Source organism: Lissotriton vulgaris, chromosome 9 (genome assembly GCF_964263255.1).
Source record: "Lissotriton vulgaris chromosome 9, aLisVul1.2, whole genome shotgun sequence".
Lineage (NCBI taxonomy): Eukaryota > Metazoa > Chordata > Amphibia > Caudata > Salamandridae > Lissotriton > Lissotriton vulgaris.
In genome coordinates, this window is record NC_141697.1 from 780061768 (window position 1) to 780088458 (window position 26691).

At 48.3% G+C, this 26691-nt stretch overlaps 1 protein-coding gene across 1 annotated transcript in view; it reads left to right on the plus strand.

Moving 5' to 3' along the window:
- The window catches only part of PPP2R5B (protein phosphatase 2 regulatory subunit B'beta), a 403518-nt gene that overhangs the window by 265893 nt on the left and 110934 nt on the right, over positions 1-26691 (plus strand). Inside the window, exons 3-4 of the mRNA XM_086938500.1 lie at positions 2164-2265; positions 21707-21799. Of these exons, the coding sequence (XP_086794626.1) occupies positions 2164-2265; positions 21707-21799 (195 nt within the window). The remainder of the gene's footprint in view (positions 1-2163; positions 2266-21706; positions 21800-26691) is intronic.

Here is a 26691-nt window from a genome sequence, read left to right on the forward strand (position 1 = left end):
AAAGTGAAATAATCAAAAAGTTGGCTTGTCTCAAAAAACTTCTTTTGTAATGTTTCAGTAACAGACATTCATAGCATGACATGACTAGAAGGTTTGGATAAAAAATGTGTCATCCCTGAAAAACACATCTATTTGTTGGCACAACGTCCCTGGAAACTCCTATTTTATAAAGCGCCTTTTTGATAAAAGATGTACATATTTAATTAAGGAGATGAAATCATACCTTATGAAACACTAAAGTGCAGCACGTTTCTTCATCTGCCAGCAGTGCTGGGTGAGTGACCTTGACCTTGTAAGTCCTTCCCTCCAGAGAACAGAGCTAATTATTATACATTTAAGACTGAGACCATGCAGAAACTGTGTTTTCATTGATTTTCTGTAGGAGAGAAAGACACATGGATGTGGAAAACTTATACACCTAAAATAAGCATGCATTTTTCTGCAGCATTTTAAGAATGATTGTGAAATACAGCCTGGTGCAGCCTAGATATTCTAACTGAAGCATGCCAAAATTGATCATTATTTTCTACAAAATTAAAACACGGCAACAGCTCTTTCAGTTTTATATGCTAAAAAACTTCAGTTTTTTGTTAAAGATTTGGGGACAGATGTACGACCTTTTTATGGGTGCGCAAATGGGTTTGCGACCCGTTTGCGCGTGCAAAAAACAAATGGACCATTTACTTAACCTATTTAGCAAGTCGCAAATGATTTGCGACTCGCTAAATTGGATTTGCGACTCGCTATTAGGAAGGGGCGTTCCAAGGCCGTTCTTTCCTATAGCGAGTCTGAGCCCTATGTAAGACTGTTTTGCAACCGCAATTCCAGTCGTAAAACAGTTGCGGTTTACCACCCTTCTCAGTGGTAAAGCACTTGCAAATGGGAAGAGGGACCCCTTCACCTTTGTGAATGGGGGTGAGTGTCTGAAAAGTTTCAATTCTGCGTCCATCATCTCCTTGTGTTTGCTTTGTTCGTCCTAAGTTTCCTTGCTTACTTTGCCACTGAATTCAAGCTAGCCTGGCTAATGAGGGCTGTTAGTACGAAACTGGTCCCAGGATGCTTGTTTCCGGTCCAGGTAAGACATGGCTTGGCAGTTCGGGCTGGACTTTTCCCATGAAGCACAGGGTCAAGACTGATTTGCATATAGCTGTGTCTGAACTGGGGTGGCGAAGTGAGCTAAAGAACGGTGATGGATTCAACCCAGGTCTGTGACTGGGGGTGAGTGTCTGAAACGTTTCAGCGCTCCGTCCATCATCTCCTTGTGTTTGCTTTGTTCGCCCCGAGTTGGCAGGTTATGCCCAGATGTAGGTCCCTTACCAGAGGGACATTGTTACTGTGAGAGCAGCCCTTGGCCTCGTCTAACTTTCCTGCTGGGTGAGCGCTTTTTTTTCAAGCACTCGCAGGCATGCATTACTTTTATTAGAGTGGGTTGAACCCGAGCCATGGTAGATTCCATCTCAGCCACCCTGGAAACCAATTTCCTATGGTTGGCTCTCAACAGTCCCAAGCCTTGGGTCATGGTGTCTATCTCATGTTTCATTGCTGTCTTAGTGTCTTTAATGGCTAACACAAGGAGGTGCTGGACGAAGCACTGAAACTTTTCAGACACTCACCCCCAGTCACAGATCTGATTTCATTATGACGATTGAATTATCAAATAAAATCATGCAGCCTTTAAATACATCTAAGTAATGAGATTTAGCATGTTGAAAAGCAGTCACGTTTTCCTGAAGAAAAACAAAGGCACAAAACAAAGGCACAACACGATAAAGAGAGTGACCCAGAATCACACAATTTAAGCAACTTGGAAAGCCATGATTAAAACCCCGCTATCACATTGATGCTCCCTACAGAAGTCATTCTAGCTGTTTTGCCTGGGACATGGCCGGGAGATGCAAACATTTGCAATCTGGCACTGATAACCTTCTCAGTATATTTGCAACACGGAGGAATTCATATCTTATTTATTCTTGTTTTGATAAGAATAGTTTTCATAAAAGTTTGTTTCGCGAGGTGGCTGCGCATGCTTAGTTTGTGGAGTTATTCGGTCTACCCTGCCACAGCTGTTTGCGGTAGCAGCTGCTCTTTCCAGTTAAACATATGTCACTGTTGCCCTCCATACTAGTCTCTGATTCATGATTGTCCACTTATTTTTTTATCCAGATCTCTGTTAATATTTTCCGAACACTGCCTCCTAGCGAGAACCCGGAGTTTGACCCGGAAGAAGACGAGCCTAACCTCGAACCCTCCTGGCCTCACTTGCAGGTAAGGGGTAAGCAAACAGTGAGAAACAAGTTAAAAGTCAGCCATCTGCTTTCCTGTTTTTTGTATTTTCTGTATTTGTTCTATCTGAGACCTTACTCTTATTCATTCATTGCATTTATATTTTTCTGGAGTGTTTCTTTAGAACCACTTCACAGCCCCTTGTCCCACATAAACACTCCTTTTGGGGGCTCCTGGATTTTCTGATTGGAAATGCCAAATACAAGGTAGGCTGTTCCCCCTTAACCCAGTAGGCAGAGCCAGGGGTGACAGAAGTTGTATCTCTAAAAAGGAAAGGCCTCCTACTGTAGAAGTTATCAAAACCATGGGGCAGGGGTGTTTGTGTTTGTGCAGGTGCTTCTGTGTTTGTTGGCTCTTGATTGCACTTGAGAACCTGAACACAAGTTACTAAGACATTTTTCATAACATTTATTTGTTATTTGTGTATTTTAAAAATGTTAGGAAAGGATAGACGGCAATAGGGATATTTCCACACAATCCACACACAAAGATGCAAAGGTGTATGTGTTTGTGCGTATGAATGAATGAATACATTTCATCATCATCATTGATAACTTTATTTCGACCACAGTGGGCCATAAAAGTACATGTTAAAACACAGGATAAAACATTAAAATCCATTTTGAAGTTAAGAACACATTTCATATATATATACACATAATTTACATCAAAGACATCAAAAACGCTCCTAGCTTAAAAATAAAATTAAACCATCTTAATAATTATCAAAGTGATTCATGGCTATCCTAAAAGCCTTAGATCTAAGATCAAATCATTATAAAAGTTCTGAGCTTAATCCACATGCCATGCAGAAACCGGGAAATGGCAAAAACAACTGGTGGGTGGGTGTCGTATCTAAGTACTCTAAGCCCATGCTCATGTTCGCGAAAACCCAGATTCCTGCAGATAGGTTTAATCCACCTATTACGGGACAGCCCATATGCTGGACAGAAGAAAAATACATGGCTTACATTTTCTAATGAGTGTTCGCACGCCGGACACTCTGTACTTTTATTTACATCCCATTTGTTGGTCAATGACCTTAGTGGTAACCTACACATTCTTAATTGTAAATACAGCTTCCTAGCTTGGGCTGGGTAGATCATGTCTAGGAATTCCACCTTCTTATATTCTGTTTTTATGTCGAGGAATTCACTAGTCATTCTCCCTACTGCCGTACTAGCATGCAGGGCCAACAAATTATTAGACCTAAACCTTTTTACCAGGTCAGTTCTGGAATAGGCCAGAGAAGCTGACTCAGGAGATTCCCATAACCCAGGGACATCAAGCCGTACACACAGATCCTTGATATGCCATAACCAGGTAATTTTCCTTAACCTCCGTGCCACCCATACCTCCTGGAACTCTGCACGATACAGTACAAGCTCTGGGACAGATCAAAATCTTCTCCAATAAGTTAAAGGCCTCAGGGCAACCTCCTCTTCCACGGGGAATAACCCAAGGTCAAATCTTAATGGGACCAATGGGGTTCTGACGGGTAGGGCAAACAGCTCTCTCATAAATGTGTGTTCGACCCTTACCAGACTTTTTGGCCGACAATGTCCCCATAATTCTGCCTCGTATAGTGCGGGTGCTCTGGTGTGTACCCTGTATATTTCAATAACAGGGGCAGCCTGCTTGAATGGAGATGTTATGTACTTTTTTGATAGCCCACCCACAGTCTGCGTCAGTTTCAGTGAGGATTTTGTTATTTGTGCACCCCACCCCAGATGTTCCTCGAGAGTAATTCCTAAATAATCAAATGTCTTGACTCTCTCAAGAGGTATACCATTCAGGACAGGGTAGGTCGTGTTTGCCTTGGGGGATTAAAGATCATACATTTTGTTTTGGCCAGATTGATTTCTAGTCCACTTAAGGCGCAGAAATCTGCAAATCCATCAAGGATGCGTTGGATGCCAGTGGCTGTTCGAGACAGCAGTAGAGTGTCATCCGCAAACATTAGTGCGGGCAATCTTCCTGTGGCTAGTCTTGGGGCATCCGTATCTTTTATGGCTAAGAGGTGTTTAACAAGCCCATTTATATACAGACAAAGAGAGTAGGGGCCAGCACACACCCCTGGCGTACCCCCCTTTGCACTGGAAAATGTGCAGACAATTCTCCCGCTTTTCCACATCTAACCTGGGCGTAATTTCCTGTGTGGAGCCTGATCAATACTCCCAGGAGGTAATGCGGCATACCAAGGTCATGGAGAACTCTCCACAGCTTGTTCCTGGGGACCAAATCAAACGCGGCCAGTAGGTCCACAAAAATGAGGTAGAGGCTGCCACCCTCCACACTCACTGTTTTCCAGAAAAGGACCTATAGGCGGAAGATCTGATCAATGGTTGAAATACGAGATCTGAAGCCCGCTTGCAAATTACTTAAGATCTGATTTTCCACTTCCCATAACTGGATCCTATCCAGGAGTATCCTCCCAAATACCTTCTGCGGGATATCTATCAGGCTAATGGGCCTGTAGTTTGAGGGTTGCAGGGGACAGCCTTTTTTAAAAATGGGAACTATCTCAGCCCCCCTCCATGTCTCAGGTGGGTCTGTGCCCATTAGTATTGTGTTAAACAAGACACAAAGGTAAGGGGCCCATATTTTGGGTTCCGACCGAAACAAGTCGCCGGGATTTTATCAAGCCCCGGGGATTTGTTGGGTAGTAGCTTAGTAATGCCAATCTCTACTTCCCGAGTCGATATCTCCGGAACCCCCCCCCAGTCGATGCTCGTGGAGGAGGCTCAGATGCTCCAAATCGGAGTCACCATTGCTTGGCTCAGCGTAGAGGCCACCAAAGTGTTCTTCCCATACTGCTGGGGCTATATTTGGGCTTATAGCGTTCCTCTCATCCCTGCCCTCATTGCTAACAATTGCCCAGAGGGATTTGAGGTCTCTGCGTTGTAATGCCTCCCTCAAATCTTCCCACTGTTCCATCTCCCAGGACTTTCTTTCCCTTTCTATAACTTGCTCATAAAGCACCCTTAGGGACTTAGTGCGTGATTTGTCTTTTTCTTTGATAGCTTTGACCAGCTCTCCTTTCAATTTACGGCATTCAGCAGTATACCAAGGGTGAGTCTTAGCCACATTTTCCCTATTAGTCTGGAGTGGGAAAAAAACCTCTAACATTATTGAGGCTAACTGTTTGTGAATTTCAATGGGTCTACTGTCCACCCCAGCTACAACTCCCTTAGACCCCACCACTGCCATATCACTGAGGAAGGGCAAGACATGGAGATAGATTTTGGACTGCCGTTCGGAAAAACCCATAATAGAGGGCAATTTTACTCTCCTCCTGTTGTTGTGCAGGGGAAGAGGCTGTGGAAGGGAATTCAGCTCAGGCATATTGTTTCTCAATCCCCAACTCCCTGGTTTAAGGGACATTACCAGGGCATTATGGTCGCTGTCCAACTGATGATGGATCTTAAAGTCCTGAACCTTGTCCCACGATCTAGATTCGATCACAATGTAATTGATGATCGAAGATGGACCAACTCTATTAAAAGTCACATTACCAGGCCTATCTGATTTTAATTGGCCATTACAAGGTCTTACTGATAGGGACATAATTTGAAGTACCAATGGTGTCCACGCTTTTACTATAGGAATCGAAATTTGCCTAGCTAGTGTGACGGTAAGTTTCAATTCTATTAAGGACACGGAGGCGAGGATTATGCTTTTCTTTCTCCACTATTTATTAAAACACAAAACGCATAGCAGCCCGGAAAAGCTCTTATTGTATTGGAACATCATCATCGGTTACAATAAAGGAAGAAAAACATCAAAATAAGCAACATAGTGCAAATGTCTCAGACTTTCACATCAAGTCCCAGCACTCCAACTTGGAAGATCCGAGGTTAGTCCTTTCACAGTGTCCATTATCCTTATATAAGCAGACCCCTCATTCCATTCTTCCTCTTTCTTCGCGAATTACGCAACATCATCACTGGTCCTGTTTGGCACCATCATTACCTAGTGACAAAACACAACTGCGTGAGAGTTGTACAACCAGACGCGGGAAACATCCTTAACAATGAGGGCATTACCCCGCGCTGCTATTACGACGCTGCCTTTACAACGCAAGTCGTTACGACGACTTGCGCTGGAGGGCGCTATTGGATAGCGAATTGTTCATTTTCTATTCCAACACCTTCCCTACCGTAACGTGGGCTGGAGTTGGAATAGAAAATTAAACTATTCCACTACCCAGCCCTTACAGCTCAAGTCGTTGTAACGACTTGCGTTGTAAAAAGAGCGTTGTAACGGCACGAGGTGTAAAAGCCCGTGTTGTAATGCCGTACATCCCCAGACGCATGTCAGCAAAGCAATATAGACAGCAACAGTCATGAAATAACAACATGAACTGGAAACCTACATACTTACTGGCATACGGGTGGGACGTCACGCGGACGATCTGGGTGGGATAATCCTCGCCTCCGTGTCCTTAATAGAATTGAAACTTACCGTCACACTAGCTAGGCAAATTTCGATTCTATGGCAGGACCGGAGGCTCAGATTATGCTAGTTTAAAGCTTACTCACCACCAAACTGGCAATGTCCACCACTGGTTTGAAGTAAAACTTCTTGAACGTGGACTCTGAAGACCAGTCCGCAGCACGCATCAAGTCTTCCAAGCGTGCACCTACTGCAAACGCCTTGGAGGCCATGGCCCCTCTGGCAGAATGAGCCCCAAAACGTTTAGTATCGATACCTGCCTCTTGCATGACCCAGAGCACCCACCTGGCAATAGTGGGGGAAGATACTGCATGGTGTGGTTTACGCAAGGCAATCAACAACTGACGCTCGCCCGGAGGGCGAAGATCCCAAGTCATATCCTCATACGCTTTCAAACAGTTCACAACACATAACTTAGGAACGTCCACAAACGCAGGATACGTAATGGTTCTAGAGCCAGACTTGGTACGGCGGCCAACCGTAAAGGTGACGCCATCAGGCGAAAACACCCGAGCGGACACATCAAGAGCGCGAACATCAGACACTCTGCGACAAGACACCAAGCATAACAGCATGGCCAATTTGGCCGAAAGCTCCTTCAGAGACCAAAACCTATTAGCTTGCCAAGAGAGGAACAGATTCAAAACCACATTCACGTCCCAAAGGACGGAGTACCGGGGTTCCGGCGGCAAAGCCAGCCGAACACCACGCAAGAGTCTGCACACAAAGGATGTTCCCCCACTGGGGACCCGTTCACCGGCAGGTGCGCAGCAGAAATCGCTGACCGCATGGCATTGATAGTGCGATACGCCAAACCTGCCGTAGCCAATTCCGTCAGGAAGTTTAAGATGGGAACCACTCCTGCAACCAAGGGATCCAGGTCATGTCGAAGACACCAACGTACCCATTTAGTCCAAGCGGACTTGTAGCGTTTCGACGTACTGGGAGCCCAGGCTTTGGACAAGAGTCCTTCAGCCGGTCGCGAAAGGCCTGGGAGCGACCAGCGTCCCCTGAAAGCCTCCATACCATGAGGCGGAGAGAACCCTGCACGAGGAGGTGATGAGGCTCCTGATCCGGGTTGAGAAGCAGGTGAGGAAACTGGGGGAGTAGGATTGGAAAATCCCAGGAAAGTTCCAGTAGAACTGGAAACCACACTTGCGACCTCCAGAACGGAGTCACCAGGACCAGCTCCCCCGACTGCCGGCGCAGCTGAGCCGCCGTTCTCGTTATCATGGAGAAGGGGGGAAACGCATACGGCGACTCCCGACTCCAGTCCTGAAGAAACGCGTCCGTGGCTTCCGCCACTGGATCCGGCCTCCAGCTGAAGAACCTCGGAAGTTGATGATCCAACCGCGAGGCAAAGAGGTCGATCGAAAAAGGACCCCAGAGGCCGTTCAGCCACCGGAAAACCGACACATCCAGCTTCCATTGACTGAAGTCCCGTAGATACCTGGAATGCCAATCCGCTACTTGATTGGACTGACCCGGCAGGTATTCCGCCTGCACCGACACTGGATTGTCCAGGCAATAGGCCCAAAACTCCTTCGCTAGATTCGCTAGCGCACGGGACCGCGAACCCCCGAGATGGTTTACATACCGAACGGCTGAGACATTGTCCATCTTCAAAAGGACACACGACTGCATTTTGTCCTTGGTCCAGCACCGAACCGCAAAGGACCCCGCCAGGAGTTCCAGACAGTTGATATGCAACCTCTGCTCCTCCGGCGACCAGGCGCCGCCTGTGGAAAATTCTCCGCAGCGAGCGCCCCAGCCAGCCCTGCTGGCATCGGACTCGATCACTAAATCCGGGACCGACCCAAAGATCGCTCAACCATTCCAGGCTTCCATGTGAGAAAGCCACCACGTCATCTCCTCCTGCACCTCCTCCGAAAGAGGAACCAACTGATCGTACGATAAACCTCTGCGCAAGTGAAATGCTTTGAGGCGCTGGAGGGCCCTGTAATGCAGCGGCCCCGGAAAAATTGCTTGGATTGAGGAAGACAAAAGGCCCACAACCCTGGCAATCTGTCTCAGTGAGGTGTGGGACCTCCCCACCGTCTGCCGCAGCACATGACGGATCTTCGACAACTTGCGTGCCAGAAGACTGAGGATGGACTCGACAGAGTCTATGACGAAACCCAGGAACTCTATTCCATGAGAGGGGACCAGAACCGACCAAACGACCCTTATTGAGGATAGGTTGTAAAGTCAACCTTATAGAAAGTGAGGTCTGGACTAACAACAACCTTCTTAAGGCCAGTTACTCCTCCCCAGGAGAAATGAACAACTGCCATACTATGTGTGGTAGTGACATTGCTAGCACTGGTCACTTGGTAGGTTTCACCAAGTTTGATATGTCCAGGGTCCACAAAGTCAGGTATCACCATTGTGACACTAGCATCTGTGTCCCTTAAGGCCTGAGCCTTTTTCTCATTGACAAAAGAAGTTTGTCTGTACTTGCCCAGGTTACTTGGACTCACAGAGGAGGTCATATCCATGCCTCCATCACAAATCAAAACAGCTTGAGTTGGTATTCTGACTAGGCCAGAATCCATCTCAGTTCTTAGAGTTAACCCTACTACACCCTTCTGTTGAGAACCACTGCTTGGAGCTAAACTAGGGAGAACAGTTGCCTTAGGGGCAATGGTGGCTGGAGCTGTCTCCTTTTTGGTGCACTCACTGGTCCAGTGAGTATTATTTTTACACCTTTGCACCATGGTTTTCTAGGACCTTCTTTCTTTTTGGATTGGGGACCCCCACCATTAGAAGCTTTTTGGGGATCTTGTGAAGACTTCTGGATTTTACCTTTCTCCCCAACCTTTTGGTCTTGCTTCTTCTGGTCACCACCTTGGTTCTGTACCTTCTGCTTCACCCTGGTTCTGACTCATTTGTCTGCCTTCTTACCCAGTTCTTGGGGGGAGGTCAGGTCAGAGTCAACCAAGTGCTGATTCATCAACTGGCTCTGTTAATTATTAAGAATCTGTTCTCTCATGATTAGATTATACAATCCTGTATAGCCACACACTTTACTGCCCAGTAACCAGCCCTCCAGAGCCTTAGTAGCACAGTCTACAAAGTCAGTCCAGTCCTGAGTCTGTGTCTTCTGGGTATCTCTGAACTGCAACCTATACTGTTCAGTGGTTAGGCCAAACCCATCTATTAGAGCACTCTTCGGGACTTTGTAATCATCAGCATCCTCTTCTCTGACAGTGAGGAGCTTGTCTCTACCTTTGTCTGCAAAGGAGAGCCACAAGATTGCTGCCCACTGCTCCTGGGGTACCTTCTGTACTTTGCAGGCCCTTGTCAGTGCAGTGATCCATTTGTGGATGCCATCCCCAGTCTGATAGGAAGGGACAATCTTGTTTAGGTTTCTATGGTCATACGACCTATCCCTACCACTAGGGATATTCCTGCCACCAGGGGATTCTATCCCCATCTTCTTTTTCTCTCTTTCAAGAGCTAGGGTCTCCTTTTCTAAGGCAATCTCTTGCCTCTTGATCCTGAGATTGACTTCTCTCATTCTAGCTTCATGTTCCCTCTTCGCAGGAGAGGTTCTTCTCCTATGAGATGAGGCAGAGGACCCTATTGATGACCCAGAATGGTTAGATTACACTGAAGGTGATCCTGGGCTTCTCGATGCACAACCAGGTCTACGTGGGGGGATGGAGGGAGGCCCATTTTGGCCTACTTCATCTCCAGGTAGCCCTGTGTCTACCAGGTTGGGTCTATTGACACCATCCTGGTCTGCATCCTCATCATCCTCAGAGTCCTGGTGGGGTGCCCCACTTGGATCCTCTTCAGTTGATGGTTGCACCCCATCCCCATTACCTAGTCTATCCGGGAAATGCACAAACCGGGCTCACGGGACACTCGTGGAGTGTAGGCCTCTGAGCTTCAGTGTAAAAGGTGCTCGGGCAGGGGCTTCAAATACCCCAATGCATAACTTCAGGATACCTTGGGAAATAGGTGCAGTTTCAGCTGGTGCCTGTTTGAACAGGGTGGTCACTCCTTGACCACAAGGGAGATTTCTTCCATCTTCCAGTCAATATGGAATGTCGAAGGTCCAAGATATATGTTGCAGAGTTTCGTCCAGGGTAATCTAAAGTTCTAGGGACTGGGGTCCTATACTTATAGTAAGTTTAGGGGTTGGACTAACTCTAAGGTCCCTCCGGGGGCGGAGCTAGCCTGCAACCGTGATGCCCGCCTAGTCCCGGAGCTCCTCCGTCTCTCGCTGCCATCCTACATTTATCCTGCGAGTTGTGCCCTTATTTCGACACCCCATAACAGCGGGGAGTGTGGCCCAGCGGTGGACACGTCTGTCCTACTGGTACCCTGGTTCTTTGCCCTGTAGAGGCCTCGAGGCATGTCGGGGTCTGGACCGCGCTGAAGCCTGACGTAGCAGTGGCCTGGAGTGCACGCCCCTCGTGGCTGGAGCCGAGATCCCCTGGCGCGGCTGCTCCTGGGGACGTCCCTGACTGCGGAGCACTTTGACGGCGCTGCAGAGCTGAGGAGGTGAGCAGCGGCGGTGGTATTGGGGGTCCGGGATTGCGGTGGTGGGGGCTCTGATCTCGGGTTCTCCCCCCTCTCCCCCCCCCTGCGGAGGGCCCCGCTCGCCTCGGCGGCCCGTTGGGATCGCCAGTGCGGGGAGCGGCGCACAGCCTACTGGGGCCCCTGACCCTGCCAGCTGCCCTGCAGTTATCCCTGGGTGCGGTGCGGACCCGTGTGCCCCCCTCCCGGACTCTCTTGGGGAGTACTGTGCAAAGAGCCGACCCAGCAGCACCGCAATTGGGCACGAGTTGCCCCCCTGACACCCTGGGGCACTCTGGTGCATTGATTGCAATATTGGTCAGTGAAGGGGGGCGAGACCTCCTCAAGTGTTCCTGGGCCCCCCTTTGTGGGCTTGATTCACCGGTCTGGGGCACTGGAGGCCCAGAAGAGCGGCAGATGCCGTTTTGAAGTGGGCCCCTCGTGCAGGAGGGCAGGCGGGCTCCCGGCTGTGTAGACACTGTCCCTTCCCTACTGGGTGGCCTGACCAGTGGAGCTTCATCGCGGCGTGTCCCTGGGAGCGCAGACACGCGTGACTGCCCCGGTGCGAGGTCCGTGGCCGGGCATGGCGGTCTCTGGAATTGACCCTCCGGGAGCCGGTGTTGGCTGCTTCAACAGGGGCATTGGATGATCGATTTGCGACACGGCTCCCTCGCTCTATCTACATTTGGCCTCCTTGGTCAAACAAATTTTGTGGAGAGAAAGTTGGCGGTGCTGGTGCCACCCTGCGGCAAGGGTCGCAACTCCGGAGTCGGGTTCTCTCTTGGGAAGTTTGTCACATGTATCCTGGGTGTGCTGGTCCGGAGGCTTGACCAGCGGCGACTGGAGGTACCAGTTCAGTCTTCCTGCTTGAGAGTGTGCATTGCGTGCTGCCATGGGTCGTTCGGACAGGATACAGCCCAAGATCTCCTTTGGCCCCAGAGGTACTAAGCCGGTGGAAGATGCGGGGAGTAGCAGTCAAGTGGAACGTGATACGGTGGAGGAGGCCCAGCAACAGGACCTGCATGGCTTGCTCATCACCATGGAGAAGAACCTACAGGGGGGAATGACCACTCTGGGGACCAAACTTGACGCCCTCACATACCGTATGAACCGAATCGCTGAGCGGCTAGACAAACATGCGGAACACCTCCATATGTCAGAGAGACGGATTACTGAATTGGAGGAGGCCCAGTCCTCCCAGGATGCCAAGAGTAAGCAGATCGGTAGAGCCCTGCAGTCCCTACTAGATAAAACCAAAGATTTGGAGGCCCGCTCGCGGCGGTGCAACCTCCGTATTACGGGCCTGCCGGAGACCACACAGACTGGCAACATGGAACTCTTTATCAAGAGTCTACTGAAGAAACTTCTCGGGGACAACGCCTTTTACGCCATGTTTGTGGTCGAGAGAGCACACCGATCACTAGGTCCACATCCTAAGCCGGGGGCCCCACCCGACTTATAATCGCCAAACTGCTTAACTACTTCGATCGCGATGTGGCCATGAAGTTGGCCAGGGACAAGCAACCTCTGCAGTATGATGGCTCGGTGCTCTCATTGTATCCGGATTTCACCGCTAGGGTGCAGCAGGCCAGGAAGCAGTTTGCCCCAATGAAGCATCAGCTGAGAGAGATGGGAGCCGATTACGCAATGCTCTACCCAGTGAAGCTGAGGATTAATAGACAGGGGCGGTCTCTGATATTCACGGATCCCAAGGCACTACAGAAGGCCCTGAGGGACTGGCAGAGAGAGGCCCGATCCCGTAGAAACGGGGCGGCGGATGCTGCAGATGGCATCCTGGATGAGCAGGACTGAATAGACCTTGTACAGATAAGCTGCACGATTCATAATGTATCCTGCTCAGATGCGGGGGTGGGGGGAGGGGATGCTGCTGTGTGAGTCTGTGCTCCGGGGGGTTACCTGTTTTTGACTGGTAACATCTGCCCACGCCGCTGCTGGTCAGGGTAGGTACGATGTGACTGCTGCAGATGCCTTCACACTTCACTTGCCGATGTGCATTGTGATGCCCCGCTCTACTGCCCACTGGGTAGTGACTGAGGGTTACTGGCCGGTGGTATAACCGTTTTGTATCCTCTAGGGGGTCTGGAATATTCCTGGATCCTGGCAACGGCTGCGGGGGCTTGTTGCTCTAATACTTTTGCTACGTGGGGTTTCTAATACTGATGGTATTGTATTTACAGCTCGTAATTTGCTTCCTCTTTGAGACGGGGGCAGTGGGGAGCGATGGCACCCATTTTTTCTTGTTGAAAACTGACTGCATTTGCGGGCTACCTTTGCTAATTCATATTAGTTTGGGTAGGCCCAATCTGACTTCTGCGGGGAGCTGTTATGTTTTGTTTTCATGCTGTGCAATTTGTTTGTTGCGAATGGGCACCTTTGCTGGGTCACCTCATATATCTTGGACACGACACAGAGTTGAGACGTACATACAGGTACGCACCATGGCACAGGGACGCAGACCGCCGTCGGCAGGACAGACACTCCTGGGGGTAATCCTGACTCACTGACGTTGCTAACCTGGTATGTTCGGGGGCTCAACGACCACAGAAAGGTCCGCAAGGTATTGCAATGTTTTGCGCGGCGTGGTGTAGATATCGCTCTATTGCAGGAGACACACTTACACCCGGACAGCCAAATTCTCCGTTACAGAGGCCTGGTGGGGAACTCTCATGCCGCTGGGTTTACACGCCAGGGGGGTGCTCACGTGGGTCAACCCGAAGACGCACATCAAGATGACGCCTTTAGCGACTGACGGCGATGGGCGATATACCATCACGCGGTGCTGTGCAAAAGGCATGGATGTCTGTGCGGTGAATACTTACGGCCCCAATTACGACAACCCTAACTTTTACACGGACTTAGGGGCAAAGATTGAGAATTACTCAAAGGGGGACGTGCTCTGGGGGGCGACTTTAATATGACTAGGCAACCGCAGCTAGATAGATCGGACGAACCCGACCGCCGTCCTTCGTCCTCGGCTAGAGCACTAGAATCCCTAATGGCCCGCTTAGACGTGCATGACATATGGAGGCATTTGCACCCTATGGAAGTTGGTTACACACACTACTCGGCCCCACACAACATACATACCAGGATAGATTACTGGTTGGCTATGACGAGCCTTACTCGAATGGTGCGCGTATGCTCGGTTTTACCGCGTACCTACTCGGACCACTCCCCTATTCCTTGTTCGCTGCTGGACGCCTCCTTTAAGGAGGAGCTGGTGGTGGCCATTGAGACCTTTTTTTAAACTAACGTAGGCTCTGTGGACTCGTTCCAGACTGTCTGGGAGGCGTTCATGGTGTACATTAGAGGGGTCACCCTGTCGAAACATGCGGGAGTTCTAAAATCATTCAGGGGAAGGCTGCATACTTTGGAATCCAAACTGGAGGAGCTGAAGCGAAAGCAGCTCCATGAAGGCAGTGTAGCACTAGCTCAGGAGATAGCCAGCACGCTGTGCGAATACAATGAGGAGGCTGATTCTGAGATAAAAAATCTGGGAAAATACGCAACAGCTCGGATGTATGGGGAGGGGGATCGCCCGGGAGCGGTTCAGGCGCAGTTGGCTAAGCGCCGACGGGACAGAACATCCATCCCAGTAAGGAGGTCCCCTTCGTCTGAGGAGCCGCTCCGTGATGAGCAGGTGGCGGAGCGTTTTCAGGAGTATTATACGAAACTATACGCTTCGCGGGGCCCTATGTCTGAGGAGCGCATACTAGATTACCTCACCCACATCAAGCTTACTTTGCTGTCCAACTTGGAATGAGAGTTCCTGGCACGGCCAATAGAACGGGAAGCAATAGTTTGGGCGCTCTCGGCGATGAAGGCTGGTGGCACACCAGGAAGTGATGGCCTATCTGCGGTCTTTTATAAGGCCTATTCGGAATTACTGATACCACACCTCCTCTCCCTCTGCGAGGATGTGGCGGACACTGGCATGATGCCGCCTACTCTACGAGAAGCTATCTTAGTGGCAATCCTCAAACCTGATAAGGACCCGGGAGACTGTGCCTTCTACCGCCCTTTGTCACTGCTTAATGTCGACGCGAAGGTGATCGCCAATCGCCTTGCCCCCATGGTGGCCTCGCTGGTGGCCCCAGAACAGGCTGGTTTTGTACCGACCCGAAACCTTACATACAAAATCCGGACGGTCTTTGTGGCATTTCAACACACACGCCCTGAGGTCCCCGCGGTGCGGCGCATTTCTTGACATGGAGAAGGCCTTCGACTCCATTGAGTAGCCTTTTCTTCTCCAGGTTCTGAGCCGCATGGGGGTGGGCGAGCTGTTTCTGCAGTTACTGGCTACGCTGTACACCCACCTGTCTGCCCGCATATGCATAGGTTCTCTCACTTCGGATCCTATACAGATTGGCAGAGGAATGAGGCAGGGTTGCCCCCTCTCCCCTATATTGTACGCACTGGTTACTGAACCTCTGGCTTGCGCTTTGCGGGAATACCATAGCCACAGAGGGATACGCTTTCCCATCTATAATTTGATCATTTCTACGTACGCTGACGACACCCTCCTCTATGTTAGGGATCCGGAGGTGCACCTGCTGGCTGTACTCCGTGAGGTGGTCCTGTTTAGCTCGCTATCGGGAATACATGTCAACTGGAAGAAGTCCCTTATGTTTCCGCTCACCCCCGCCACGCGGCCCTTTGAATCAGACTATCCTATTCAGTGGTCCACGGACGCAGTTCGGTACTTGGGGATAGGTCTCCACACGGACTCGGAAGTGGTGCTCTGGGATAATTATGGGGTGGCGGTCTCGAAGCTAGAGGACGATGTGGAGGGATGGATAGCGCCCCCACTATCACTGATGGGACGATTCTCCCTGATGAAAATGGTCATTCTCCTGCGCTTTCTGTTTTTATTTAGTAACATCCCTATGGTTTTATCGCGGCACTTTTTCCAGCAAATACAATCATTAATGTTGCGACTGGCTTAGGCCGGGAAACAGCCCCGACTAGCATGGAAAATATTAGTGCGTCCATACGAGGCGGGAGGGCTGGAAGCCCAGATTTGGAGCTTTACTACCGGGTGGCGCTGTGTGCCCACGCTTACCACTGGATCCACAGACCAGTGAACATTCCCCATATACGTATAGAGTCCATAATAGCAAACCCAACGCCCTTGTCGGCACTGTTATCCAGACCTCTGTATCGCAGAACAGGTCTCCTTGATTCTCTAAACGTTGTCACGCACGCCTGGCATCATATGATGGATATCCAGGCGTGTAGCCTCCTTTACCCCCCTAATGTTCCTGTGGAGTGGTGCGTGTGGTTGCCTCCATGTAGGGACGGAGGAGTGGTGGAGGCTCTGAAGGGGCTGCGGATCCATACTATGGGTGACCTCTTCTCTGGGGGTCTGCTCGGAGTTGGAGTGAGATAGAGACGGAGGATGGGTCGCATTCACTTTTAGCACGCTTCCAGTTCCACAGAGTGCGGCTTGCTCTTCGGAGCCTGTTGGGGGAAGACATGGAGGAACCTGTGACAGTGACAGCTTTTGACTACATTGTCAATGCTAAGGCCCCTTCTAAACTAATCACCAATCTATATTGCATTGCCCTCTCTGAGAGGACAGCGGAATATACCAAACCGAGATTGGCGTGGCAGGCTGACTTGAGAATTGAATTGGGTGAAGAGATGTGGCGGTATTGCTGCACGAGCACGAGGAGAATATCTCTGAATGGCAGACGTAGGCTGCAGCACTTTAAATATCTCAACAGGGTGTACTACACCCCAATAGACTACATAGATATTTCCTACGCGACGATGCTAAGTGTGAGAGATGTGGGGTTTTACTAGCCGATTTTATACATGTCGCTTGGGCTTGCCCAGGTGTCCTCGCCTTTTGGAACTCAGTGTACCGTGAAGTCAACGAGATCACGCAACTCGCGCTGACTCCTGATCTCCTGTTGACCATACTGGGATACTCCAAGCCCCTTCGCCCCAGGTATAGAAGACTGGTAGATATGACTTTCCTTATTGCCATACGGTGTATTGTGCGTACCTGGATGCATGACCCGGCCCCTTCATTAGCACAATGGACTAGGGAAATGACTTTTTGCTGCACACAGACGGAACGGTATAGCGACCTGCTCCCGCCACGCAATGGGCATAAGAACTAGAACTACTGGACCCTGTTCACTGATAGACGCCGCACAGGTGGCGATGAGTCGGATGAGAACTCCTCTCCCCCACTGACTACAATGACGGGGACCGATATGTAAACGATACAATATTGACTGTTCTTGGGTGGAGAGGGGGGTACTGGACTTTGGCGACGGGTCCCACGGGTGCCCCCGCTGGGTGCTAGGGTGAGTGGTGCTATCTCCGCAGAGTCAGGGTCTCTGGATATAAGATGTCTCGACCTGCAGTTTGCTGTCTACCAATGTGTCATTCCATTGCCTGTGGTTTTTTTGCTATTGTTTATTATATGCTCAAGCTCTGCTTTTTATGTTATGTATGAGGACTGACATGGCCCATGTGGATTGCCCATGTTTTTCTTTCTTATTGGTTTTTTTCTGTAATGTCCCTTTATATATGCTAATAAAATAAATTAACAAAAATACTCTAAGGTCCCTCCTATGGGTGGTCCTAGGGAGGGGGTGGTTACACCCCTTCCCCTCCCTTTGTCCAGTTTCGCGCCAGAACTGGGTCTGAGTGCCCCAGCAACCGGTTTGAACTGGGAAATGCATGAAGCACCTTGTGTGCCCCAGGCATTGTCTGAAAAGCATTCACTGAATGCAACCCACCCTGCCCCAATACACTAAAGCCTGTCTGGGGAGGTGCCAGCACCTCCCTGGACAGGAAACCTCTTGTCCAGGCCTCCCCTGCCGGAGTTTCGTCCAGCAGTAGGAGGGCAGACTCGTGTCTGTGGCAGCAGTATCCATTTTGTGAGCTTGGGCTCTGTTTAACTTTAACCGGGTTTACCAGTAACTACATTTCTTCTCCCTCTAGAAGGGTGGAATGCTACCCCTGCCGCCAGAACTGGTGGGGGTAGTATTCCAAAGTATTTGACACCTTACACAACATGTTTTGATAAAGCCAAACCAAAGTTAGCATTAACCACGAGGATTATAATGCACTGAAGAGTATATGGTATGGCTATATCATAGAACAGCTATAAAGAGATGGTTTCGAAAGCTGCAGAAGGGGCTCAGCTCATGCTAGGGCACCGTCTCACACAAAACCAAGCACTCTGCCTTCAGGATTGTCAAGGCCTGCCATAGGAGTGACTTATAGGTTACTATTTGTCTATATATAAGGTAGATATAGGAATACTATATCGAAGTAAGGCTGCAAGTGCAGACCTGTGGTGTCAGTTTGGAAGGCTAACCAGGGGTGGCACAATACATGCTGCAGCCCCTGGTAGGCCTCTGGGGTCCCTATGCCCTGGGTACCTAAGGTACCATATACAGGGGCTCACAAGGGTGCCTCAGTAACCAAACTGGTGTGTACCTAAAGTACATGGTATCAATTTAGAGAGAGAACAGCTAGGCTGTGGGACTGATTACCAGGGCCACATCCATACTAAAGTTGAAAAACCAGTGAAGCACAGCAAAAAGTGGGGGTAACCATAGGAAGCAGACCCTACTCTCCTACAGATGGCCTCTTGCATATTCATAGTACCTCATGCAAGACTCAAGATGCGCCCCTTACAGGAATGCTTGGCACATCAGTGGAACCAAGCTCAAGGTCATCTAACAGATCTGGTGTTGGTGGACGGCCGCACACATCACTCTGCAGTGGTGGAACACCCAAAACCTTTCCAAAGGGTGGCCGTTCCTAGAGCCGGTTTCACAAATCGTGCTAACAGCAGACGCATCGCTCACTGGCTGGGGAGCTCATCTACTACATCACACCATACAGGGCAATTGGACACCTCAGCAAAAGCTACTCCACGTCAATCATTTGGAGCTACTAGCAATCTTTCAGGCATTAAAAGCATTCTATAAACACGTATCAGGCAAAACTGTTTTAGTCCGGACAGACAATATAACAGCAATGTTTTATCTACAGAAACAAGGGGGGGACATACTCTCTGCAACTCTCTCAACTAGCACAGAGCATATGGAGATGGGCTATTCCTCAAAACATATTCCTTTTAGCCCAACATCTTCCAGGAAAACAGAATCAGATGGCAGATCTGTTAAGTCGTTAGACACAACAGATTCACGAGTGGGTACTTCATCCACAAGTCCTTCAACCGTTTTTCCAAATGTGGGGGCATCCAGAGATAGATCTCTTCGCCACACATTCAAACACAAAATGCCTAAGCTTCGCCTCCAGATATCCACACCCATTGTCCAAAGGCAATGCGATATGGATGATTGGTCAGGCAGATTTGCCTACGCTTTTCCGCCTCTCCCACTCAACAGAAATCACTAACACTGATCCTAATTGCTCCAACATGGGCCAGACAGTCATGGTACACAATGTTGCTGGAACTATCAGTAGTCCCGCACCAAAAACTATATCTCTCCCCATAACGTTTAACACAGAACCATGGAGTGATCAGACACCCAGATCCAACACAGCGCAACCTTGCGATTTGGCTCCCGAAGTCCTAGAATTTGGTTACCTCAATCTCCCACCTGATCGTATGAACGTCATCAAAGAAACTAGGCGTCCCACCACTAGAGCTTGCTGTGCAGCCCAGTGGAAAAGATTTGTGATATACTGTACCAATAACCCAATCAATCCTCTAGATGCGTCCATTCAACACATCATATGTTACCTGCTGTATCTTCAAAGATGTAATCTAGCATACACATGAGTCAGATTACATCTCGCTGCCATAGCAGCCTACCTGCAAAATACACAACATCTGTCATTATTCAGGGTACCTGCCAGTAAAGCATTTATGGAAGGCCTTAAAAGAATAATTCCTCCCAGGGTACCACCCTCTCCAGTGTGGAATCTAAACATCGTCCTCACTAGGTTAATGGGTCCTCCCTTTGAACCTCTGCACAAATGTGAGCTACAATTTCTTACATGGAAAGTCGCTTTCCTTGTGGCTATCACATCTCTCAGAAGTGTCAGTGAGCTGCAGGCACTAACTATTCAAGAACCATTTTTACAACTCCATCTTAGCAAAGTGGTTCTCAGAACAAATCCCAAATTCCTTCCAAAAGTTACTACTCCCTTCCATCTCAACCAATCTGTAGTGTTGCCAGTCTTCTTCTTGCAACCACAAACAGTACCAGAAATAGCTCTTCATACATTAGACGTAAAAAGAGCACTTCTTTACTACATTGACAGAACAAAACCTTTTTGCAAAACAAAACAGCTTTTTGTTTCCTTTTCACCACCACATAAAGGCAATCCCATATCAAAGTCTGGAATTGCAAGGTGGATTGTCAAATGTATACAAATTTGCTATCACAAAGCAAAACGTAGACTTTATCTTCCCCCTAAAGCCCATTTCACTCTCAAAATAGGAGCTTCCATGTCATTTTTGGGAAACATTCCCTTAGATGATATCTGCAAAGCAGCTACATGGTCCACACCGCACACATTTACAAAACTATATTGTGTAGATGTGCAAGCAAAACAACAAGGTAGTGTGGGTCAGGCTGTACTCAAAACACTATTTCAAACTACTGCAACAGATGCTGGTGGTCACCGCTAAAGGGACAGTACTGCTATGAAATCTATACATACTGTGTGATCTGCAGCTTATATGCCTCGAACGGAAAATGCCACTTACCAGTATGCATCTGTTCTTGGCATGTAGAGCTGCAGATTCATACACGCCCACCCAACTCCCCGGCTACCTTTATCTGTTCCAGTTTTATCCTAATTAGATGCAACATTCATGGACATCTCTTTCTGTTTCACACAAAACTCCATCATTTCCCTCCTTGGCGAAAAAACAATCTGAAGATGGAGTTGATGCCCATGCATACTATTGTCCAAAGAAGAAGTCACCTATCATGTGACTTCCAAAGACTTGTTCCTAGACAATAACAAACTGCAAACATCCGGGCCCAACACCAGATGGCGATCTATGCATAATGTGTGAATCTGCAGCTCTACATGCAGAACAGATGCATACTGGTAAGTAGCATTTTCCTTTCCTTTTATAACTTGTTGTGGTACCACCAATCATAACACTGTAATCTGTCAATATCATAATGAATAATGCTGCGGAAATCTCAATAAAAAGACTAAAACCTAGCAATCCAAAATTATGTGTTCTTGGTGGATTGTAAATGACTGTGGGAAAGATTATTCTCTGCTGAACGTTGTAGTACTCAAGAGACTGCATTAGCAATTTCACTCTGTCAAAACTGCAGGCTAATGTGCTGAGCCATATTCAAGTATTCTTGTTATCTTTACCAAATTCAGTTGCTTATTGTGGGTAACAGAGGGCCCTTAGCTCATTTCTGAAGTTTCTTTCTGTTTCCACCCACAGCTGGTTTATGAATTCTTTCTCCGCTTCCTGGAGAGCCCTGACTTTCAGCCATCTGTGGCAAAGAGATATGTGGACCAGAAATTTGTCATGACGGTAAGCAGTATAGCACATATTTTTTTTCAGATGCGCTGTCGTGTCACAAGGATCTCTAGCGTTCATTTGGAGTACTGAGTAAAAACTATATTCAGAAGTCAAGTTTTAAGACTGTGGTCCATCCTGCTGGCACAGTCATGAGAGCATTCTTTGTTTTTGTTTTTTAATAGCCTTGGAACACTGGCAAAGGTTAGTTTTGATGCTGATCGAAGTTAAAGACTCAAGAAAAACTTTGGTCAGTGATGACTGGCAAACTCTTTAACTTGTGAGATGTTATGTGCTGCCCAAACTGTGGCACCTGGTGATCTTTGAAACTGTTTGGGGGTTTAAGAATCTGCCCTAAAATTCTTGATCTTTTTGCTGCCATCAAGAATGCACATAGTACACAGTTTTGTGCCTTAGAGTTTCCACATAAAACACTTTTTAGGGAACACGTTCCTGCTGGAATGATTGAAGGGACTTCTGAGCGTCTTCACTACCTTTCAGGACTCGTCTTGTAAAAAAGACCAGGAACAAACAGGACCAAGTTATTCTATTGAATTTGGCCAGGAGAGTGTAATACCCAGACCTTAGCATTAGCATGTGTCCTAGTATCAGGCTACCGCTACAGGGGGACCTTTTGTAGCAGCAACAGAGCCGGGTCCTCCAGAAGAATATATGCAACTTACACCTCCATGCAAGGCACTTGAGTGGCAGCATTTGGGGGCTTTCAGTTTGCCACCTGAATTGGTGGATGTCATCCTCTTCATTAGGCTAAGACAACTTGGTAACCAGGACCAATTAATCGTGAAGCTGTCAAATGTACTTTTGTTTGTTCTGTCTTTAGCCCAGCAAGGCCGTGCAGTTTGCAATGTAAAAGGCTATTTTCCAGCCTATTCTGCCTTTCTAAGTCTAACCATCCTTCTTTACATCACCTGTTGTGGTGAGTTTTGTTAAAGGTTTGTCCTTCCCAAACTGTGTATGTTACCACTGTGAGTTCTTCACTTGGTCTTGACATGTCTTACATGCCCGCCTTTAGACGATCAATTTTTTGGGTGGTTCTGCAGAGTAAAGAAAGGAGGAGCTGTGCATAGGACGACCCGGTCAAGTTGGATATGTTGGACCTGGCACACTTTTGTGGTAGTTTCCCAAACCTTTTCCCTTCACCCCTCGGGTTTTTGCTGAACTCATTTTTGTTGGCTTTAGTACTTTGTGCACTTTACCTATGTTAACCACTGCTGAAGTTGTGCTTGCTCCCTCAAACATGGTAAAATTGGCCTACACCTAATTGGCACATTTAATTTACTTGTAAGTCCCTAGTAAATTGAACTGCACATACCCAGGGCCTGTAAATTAAATGCTACTAGTGGGCTTGCAGCACTTATTGTGCCACTCCCTAAAGTAGCCTTTACAACATGTCTCAGGCCTGGCATTGCAGCCTTTAGTGCAGTTTTAAACTGCCATTTCGACCTGGCAAAATAAAGCTTTTGCCAGGTCTAAACCTTCCTTTTTAATACATATAGGTCGCCTCCTAAGATAGGCCCTAAAGTCTTAGAGGGCAGGTTGCATTATATTGAACAAGTATGACTTGTGGGTTTGTTTTACATGTCCTGATAGTGAAAAACTCCTAAAGTCATTTATCCCTGTTGCAAAGCCTATCTTTCCATAGCATACCACTTGGTTAACTTATTACACTTAATAAGTGTTGATTTAAGTTTGGGAGCAAAAAAGAAAATTATGTTTACACTCAAATTAAGTGTAGATTAAAATCCTTGTTAATGGTAAAGTCGGATTTTATGTCAAAATTAAGAAAATGGCACCTTTAGAAAGGTGGCATTTTCTTGTCCTAAAGATTTGGTGCCTGCTGCTTGTGTCCTGCAGCACATGACTGTAAATAGTTTGATTGTTGGCCACTGCATATTCCTCACATGAGTCTTTTGTCACCTGAGACTACTTGTAGCCTTGGCAGGAGAAGGGAAGAACTTCTTAGAACTAAAGTTGGGGGTAGCATACACTTCAACAACTGGCACCGGGTGTAAATAATTGCCCCCAGAACAGCTCATCAGATTACTTCTGGACCTGTCCAAGACTCAGAAAAAGGACTGCCTTGCTGCTGAAAGGACTGTCCTGCTGCCATGCTGCATGCTTCCTGAGGAAGGAAGCTCCTTGATCCTAAGACCACCATAGTGACTCCAACTGTTAGCTTGCCGACCTCCTGTGTGAGCTACAGTGACATAGGAAACTCCAGAGACCTTTTCGCACATCTGCCCTGCTGACCAGACCTGCAGCTGGACTTGCCTGAGCCCTTCTGGCTTCTGCGAAAGCGAGTCCCTGATCCCCAAGAGGTGCCGCCCAGGTCATGGACCCTTGGCTGGCATCCGAGTACTACTCTGTAAAGAAGGTTGAAATTGTAAAGTTTTGGTCTGTTTGCGAACAGGCCAGTTTGCGCCGAGACTGTGTAGCTCGCAGTGACCACCAATGCAAGGCTCCGGAGACCTGGACCCGGAGACCTGGACTTTTCGCCCTACAGCGACTGCCAGCAACGACCAGAAACATAAGATGTGCACATAATGCTACAACAACGACAGCCACAAAGACTGCCTACATGAAGCTACACCTACATCAAGTGGATCTTCGTGCTACAACGAAGAGCATCCACAACCCTTTTCCTGCTCCTCGCGGCCTCCTGCACAGTTAACTGTACTCTTCGTGGTGGACTTTAAGTGGAACTAACCTGGACCCTATATTCGGTATGAGCTCCGTTTCGGTCGGCCTGAACTTGTGACTTTCACCTGGTCTAGCACGACCAGATGAGCATGAGTGGTGCTTTGTGCTTTTAGGAACTACACTTACCTTAAACTTTAAAAATTATTATCTCCGGTTCTGCTGATATTTCGGTTGTTCTGGTTTCATTTAATTTATTGTATACTTGTATACTTTCGGGCATAAAGCACATTTGGAAATATTACTAGACGTACTAGGCCCACTAGTATTATTAGGATATCAATAGTATGCACACTGTGGACGATTCCTAATGAAAAACACACAAATGCACACACACACACCACCCTTAAGTGGTGGGACATGCCGTCCACCCCAGGCCCACCCTAGCAATCCTGATAATACAGTCCTGCACAGTTACAGGTATACCCCAGATCACAAGATATAAAGGATATGGCATACATGAAACAAGAACACTTTTAAGCAGCACCGCTGGCCGGAGCCACATGGATAAACTCAATGTCAAATGAATTGTGCTTTTGGCATGAAATCAACGTATGAAGCAGCACCGCCGGACACTGTTGTGGCCGGTAGTCTGCAAACTATCACTCGCACACACTCACTCCGCACCACTACACGGTGCGACAGGTATCAGCCCAGTCGGTATGGAATGCTCTTACACACTTAGGCACTCAGCACTCTAATGCATTGCTAGTGGTGCTCAGCAGGTCAATGGATAACACCCAGCAGATTCCATGGCCTCAGCCTCCCTCCAACCTCTAGAGCACTGCAGAGGTCCTATGCCCCCCAGATGGAAGATAACCAGCCTGCCTCATGGATACTAGGCCACAAGCAGCCAAAGTAATTAGTCTGGGTCCTCGGGAAGGAGGTGTGTATATGTTGCAAGTTTTAATTAAGAGTTAGACATAAACAAGGGGAATACAGCAGCCAGAAGTTCATCCACAGGTCTAAAAACAAATTGGAGTCACGCAGTCTCTTGACCCGCTTCCAAACTGAGTCAGAAGCATTCCTTCAACCCAGTCCATCTCTTTTGCTACTACCTGGTGCCCAGATGCCTTCGGGAGGGGCCAGGTGTGGAGAGGGTAGTTGGTCCACTGCGATGAGGGTCAAAAGGGAACAACCGATAAATGGGGAGTAACATATGGGAGTCCTTCTGTAGGAAGAGGCACCCCAAGCAGTCCACGATAATCAGGGTTGTGCCCGGACAATCCATGCACAGAGTCTGGTGCATGTTGAAATGAGTCGCACCAGACACTTCAGGTCTGAAACACAGAGAGCTGCAAATTCTGTAGCCCCCAATAAATGAGGCACAATGTTGGGTGCACGTTGAGATGGATTGTACCAGGTAATTCCGGTCACATACAATGAAGAGTTGCAAATTCCGTACATCTCTGGAAATGAGACACAACATCTGGTGATACAGTTTGCACCAGACCTGTCCGGTCAAACACACTGGTGTAAGTTCAGCAGACCTGTATGAAGTATTACTACGGGTATACCCCACCTCCAAGGGACACACCCTGTGAATCAGACACCAGATACAATGAGCATGCAGTTGGCGTGTTGCACAAGACAGATACGGCATGATCAATGAAGCGGGCTATGTGGGGTCCCACAATCGGTGAATCCGCACACCACCAACTATACGCTTGTGAGTGTCAGGGTCCCTGCAGTATAGGCACCACACACCTCATATGCAAGCAAGATTTCTGGGACTCCGCACTAGACAATGCGGTCTCCAGACACAAGTCTTACTTCCACGCTAACACCGCACTACCGATGAGATTCCATAGCCAAAGTAGGCAATCGAGAGGGCACCACCCTCTAGATATCACAGGTAGATGGTGTAGGTCCCTTGCAGGAGATCTTTGATGTCCCTGAGTTCTCCAGGAGAACAGGAGGCCCACCAACGGGCCATTGGAGAGCCACTTCAAAAGGTCTTCGGCTCTGGCCAGCCATTGTTCAGAAAGGGCACTCAGTCCCCTTTACGGGCATTAATCCTACATGAGCACAACAGAGTCCTTTGGTAATGTGCACCACGCATTCCGGATTCTCCAGTCCAACGTCCCTACAAAAATATCTCTACCTTTGCTGAAGGATGGTACCCCTAGTTATACTGTTGTGTGTCTATGATTTTAGGGTTGTTTAAGGGGTTTCCCTTTGAACCACAG